Source organism: Lacerta agilis, chromosome 8, assembly GCF_009819535.1.
Source record: "Lacerta agilis isolate rLacAgi1 chromosome 8, rLacAgi1.pri, whole genome shotgun sequence".
Classification (NCBI taxonomy): Eukaryota; Metazoa; Chordata; class Lepidosauria; order Squamata; family Lacertidae; genus Lacerta; species Lacerta agilis.
In genome coordinates this window covers 2669028-2673993 of record NC_046319.1, presented here as the reverse complement: position 1 = coordinate 2673993, position 4966 = coordinate 2669028, and the positions used below count along the sequence as shown (strand labels likewise).

Genomic DNA, 4966 nt, shown 5'->3' with positions numbered 1-4966 from the left:
CCATTGCAACACCACTGCATACCAGCTGGGGCAGATAGCAGTTGTAGTCCAAAACAGGTGAAGGACACCAGGCTGGCCTAAACTCTTGCTGGTGCCTTGTCTTCTTTCCTGAGGTGAGCAGGGGCAGCCCTGGTGTCCAAGCGACCCATGCAGAGCAGTGCAAGGGGAGCTGGACCTGCTTCCCTCTCCTTTTAAGGGCAGCTGTGACTGCTGGGGCAGATGTGACTTCACAGTCAGCCAAGTAATAATGGGGATGAGCTCCCAGTGCAGCAGGTAGCAGCCAACAGGGCTGCACAAAGGCAGCGGGAGAGCAGGGGAAGGCCCAGGCTTTAAAGAACAAGAGTGACTTGAGTATGTTGTGCTGTGCCAGCAGAGAGGAGAAGAGGCATGGAGCAGCCCTGGCTTAAGATGCTCTGCCCCTTTAAGAACTGTGTGCCTCCAGAGGTAGGAATGGAAGAGGGGTGGGATTGGCCTATCTTGAAGGTCAGCTGGAGGCAAGCTACAAGGGTGGGCGAATGTGTAGGAACCTCTGGTGTTTGTGTAGCTGCAAGGCAGTCTGCTGTGCAAATGGGATAAAGAGCCACAACCATTGCTCCTTCCACTTTTGGTCTCTCCTGCCCAACCTACCAACTGGCATGCAGCCCCTGGACTGTTGACTACAAGAATCAAGATACATTATATAAAAAAATACAAACCCCACATTCAACACAGCTGTTAATGATAAAATCCCACATTTGTAGTAACAAAATTAAGCAGCAAATCTCTAAAAACTAAAATAAAAACAAAAGTGAATCATTTGCAAAATGAAAATATATTGGAATACAGCAGCAACACATACTGTACATATACGGGGACCACGTGACTATTACAAAAAAGCACCCCCACATGTAATATTACAAATCAGGAATTAAGTGCCACCTTCACTCCTCCGACAATTACACTCCCCTAGCTTCCATCCCATAGTACCATCCACTCAATTCTCACTTTGCCAAAACACTCAAAACATTCAACAGTCCATCATCATGTCCAAATGCAGCAGGTGAAAAGACAAAAAACGAACATCTCTCACTTGGGATAACACAAACACCCTCTGCCCATCTGTTACCAAGGGAGATTAAACCCTTCCCCACCAAGAGACCCTCACCCTGGGGGGGGGGGGGTTTGAGGCCCAGCCACCAACACCCTTGAGTCTTGACCCTCACAGAACAATAATGGCGGAAGAACAATAAACTGAAAAGGGCAAATCTTAGCAGGGATTGGAATGATCAGGGCTGTCTCGTCCATAGGGGCTGGTGGCGCGGCGCGCCAGGGCGCCGGACCCCCCAGGGGCGCCCCCGCAAGCCTGCTGGCATACCGGGCGCCCCTTCCCCAACCCGCCCCCATGGGCGGGCGGGCGCTCGTGCACCGGCGGGCGGGTTGCAAGCTGACTGCCCTCGCCTCCCAGAGCCCCAGCTGGAGCGCTGGAAGGGCGTGCAAAGCCCCACGCCGCTCCAGCGCCATGCCCCTCATCCCCCGCTCACCCACCCCCCCTCCCGAGGGGCGGCCAGCGCGGGAGGGAGGCGGGCGGAGAGGCGGCACGCCGGGGGCGCCGAGGGATTGCCGCGCCGCAGCGGCCGATCCCTGTAAGACGGCCCTGGGAATGATCTGCATACCATTTGGCCAGGCTAGCACCTTATTAGATAGCAGTTACCGTGAGAACTTGGATGCACCAGTGAGTTGGGTGGCTTTAAAACAGGACTGGACAAATTCACGGAGGAGAAGGCCGCAATGGCCACTAGCCAGGATGCCTCCGCTCTTCCTCCATGGTTAGAAGCAGCGATGCTTCTGACTGCCAGTTGCTGGGAACAGGAAGGGAAAGTGCTCTTGTGCGCAGGTCCGGCTGTAAAGGTTTCTCACAGGCAACTGGCTGGCCGCTATGAGAGCGGAATGCTGGGCTGAATGGGCCTGCTGGATCAGGCTCTTCTCGTGTCCTTAACCTGCTCTTTTTAGTGCTTTTTTTTCTGGGGAAAAGCCGGGGCATGCATACCCCTAAACATTTTGTGAATCTAAGTTTGGCCTCATTGAGGGGCAGTATTTCAATATGAGTAGGAAAATGAGAGTATCCCTAAAAAAAAATTAAGGAAAAAAAGCACTGGCTGTCACGGGCAAAACGGATAATGTTAAAGCTACCTATTGCCACATTCTGAGCTGGTTGACATGTGTTCTAGTATTGTTTGTTGGGGGGGGGGACTACTTGGCTCAGTGGTGGTCTGTTGGCTGAGCCCCCCTTGGGGCACACCTCTGTGCAAGCAGGTGTCAGGTAACAAGTACCTGAAGGGTGGGAGGAGCAGAAACATCCCAGATATTTCCTATCCAGCTCCACCCCGCCAACCCCAGTTCCTTCCCACTCCCCACGGTTACCAATACCGGGGGGGGGGGGGAATGTACAAAATGGTAATCACTTAGCAAATAGGCTATGTTTACAATTTAATTGATATGACTTACACTGATTGCAGGATTCAGTCTTTTCTCCAGGGCAGAATTCATGCAGCCTTGCTGAGAAATCTTCCTTGTCATCAGTTTGGATCCTTTTCTCTCTCATGTTTTTCTCCAGGGACATCTGCTTTAGAGATGGCCTTGGGCCCCCTCATCTTCCTGGCTGTGCTAGCTCTAGTTCATCACCCCCTGATGGTCAGTGACCACACAGACTCGGCCACGCTGGACCGGCTCCAGGAGCATGAGAAGCTGATGAAAACAGAAATGGGACGCCTGCAGACAGAATTTGACCAGAAGGGCTGGAGCTGGGACCCAAGACAGACCAGGGAGGATTGGGAGACAACCGACGTGGCAGCAGAGGATGGAACCTGGGATGGGTGGCACTATGTAGGGCTGGTCATTCTCATCCTGTTTGGGTGCTGCAGACACACCATAGAGAAGGAACCCAGTTATGACTCCAGCACAGACAGCTCCAGCACCACCACCAATGAAGAAGACTATGACGACACTGACATGGAACCCGAATATGATGAACCCAAGCAAAAAATGCTGGAGGCCTTCTATGACCAGCACGTTGACCTGGAAACCAGTGATCTGACCAGCATGTGTGATTTTGTGGAGAACTTTGTGAATGACTTGCTGGAGGCTTGTCGGGGAGCCCTTCCCTACCAGAACACCCTCCCTGTGCTGGAGAATTGCATCGGGGTAGACAGTGCCTTTGAAGGGTGGCACACACAGAAGCCTTCCAAAGCTTTCCGCGTTCTCGTGCCCGTACTGCCACCCAAGGGGCATTCTTTCCACATTGAAACTAGTGAATCTGAGGGTGCCCCAAGCACACATGGACACATCTTGGTGGAGACAGAATGTGTGTGCAAGAGAGAGAGGCTCCTGGGGGACGTGGTGTGTTTCCTTCACCATCCAGAGCAAGAACTGAGCAGTGACAAGCAAGGAGCCTTCCTTGTCCATGTTTTGTGCACCAGCTCCCACTTGGATGTGGAGAAAACCATCCACTGGTTCCAAGGCCTGGTGGGCAAGGCCTGGCCCAGTATCCAGTCCAAGTACAACCTTGACCTTGTGCCTCAGCCTTCTAATTCAACGTGTCGACTGAAATTGGCATTCCGGTCGGGCAGGTCGATCTCTGTTGACGTCATACTCGGGGTGCAGCAAGGAGACTCCTTGGTCTTCCTGGCCACCCAATCTACTGAGATGGATCGTTTGACTGGCACTGTCTGGCAGAAGTCCTTTGCTGTCCAGGAGTTGCTCTTTTTTAAGTGGGTGAGCCAGCGAGTCCCAGAGGAGAGCTGCCACCTGAAATGTCTCCAGATCATAATCTATTTCAAAGAGTCCAGCCCATCAGAGGGGAAGAACATGGTGCTCACCAACTATCACTACAAGACTTGCCTGATGCACCTCTTGCTCTTTCAGCCCCCGTTGGACTGGGGCCCTGAGAGCTTTGCACGAAGACTTCAGGACATCCTCTTGTACATGCACACCGCCCTGCAAGAGATATATCTTCAGCATTTCCTTATTGGTAACATCTCCTTGCCTATCCAGATCCCTATGCCTAAGGCCCTCCGGAGTGCGACACCCGTAAATCTTTTCAGGCACTTGGCAGAGGACCCAAACCTTCATGCCAAGGCAATGAAGGAGTTTGCAGAGGTTGTACAAGCAGTGAGGGCTCTGCTGACAGGGTACCGACAGTAGCAAAAGTCAGCTCTCTTAGAAAGACCAGCCTTTTTTTGGCTCTTCATAGACCCACATACCCTAACGGGGTTGGAAAGGCATAGGGCTGTGGCCAGCAATGAAACAAAGCTGGCTTAGATGTGTAGGAACATCACTGATCCTGGGATGGTGCCATTTGGGTATCTTCACAAGGTCCCCATGCTCCAGATTGATCTGGTAAAAGGCAGGTGAGGCTGCAAAAGGGCCCATCGAACCATGCTGGTTTACATTCTTAGTGCCAACTACTCTTCTGTATTTTTATATGCTCCAGTTCCAAACGAATTTGCTATATTAGACTTGAAATAAAGGTTCCAGCAAACTGTGTTCTTAAATGCCTGCCAGGCCTCCAATGAAGCCACTGTTTCACTGCTTCTCTAGGTCTACCTTTAGAAAACCCACAAACTAACCACAGGCATCTAATGGCCACAGGGCTGCATTTGCAACTTCCCCAGCTGTTTTTTCAATGGAACATGAGATGGAAGGAGGGGTCACTAATCTGTCTTGGTCTGAAAACAAAACAAGTGTGTCAATCCCTAACTATGGCAGCACTGTCACACTGTGTGCAGGGGCCGTACTTAACACACGTGGTGCCTGTGGCAGAAAATCCAAATAAATTAATTAACATGGTGCACAGCAAGCCGTTTGAACAGGGGTGGGTAGCTTCTGACCATCCATATACTGTTGGGCTCCCATCAGCCCCAACCAGCATGGCCAGGGGCTGATGGGAATTGTAGTCCAGCAACACCTGGGAGGCCACAGGCTTCCTATC

General features: G+C 51.9%; 1 protein-coding gene across 1 annotated transcript; it reads left to right on the top strand.

The window, feature by feature from the left end:
• Positions 1–262: 262 nt before the first annotated feature.
• Positions 263–4529, top strand: ITPRIPL1 (ITPRIP like 1). The gene is made up of 2 exons (XM_033159021.1): positions 263–444; positions 2594–4529. The coding sequence occupies exon 2, from the start codon at positions 2611–2613 to the stop codon at positions 4177–4179; it is 1569 nt and encodes a 522-aa protein (XP_033014912.1). The 5' UTR covers positions 263–444; positions 2594–2610; the 3' UTR covers positions 4180–4529.
• Positions 4530–4966: the final 437 nt, after the last annotated feature.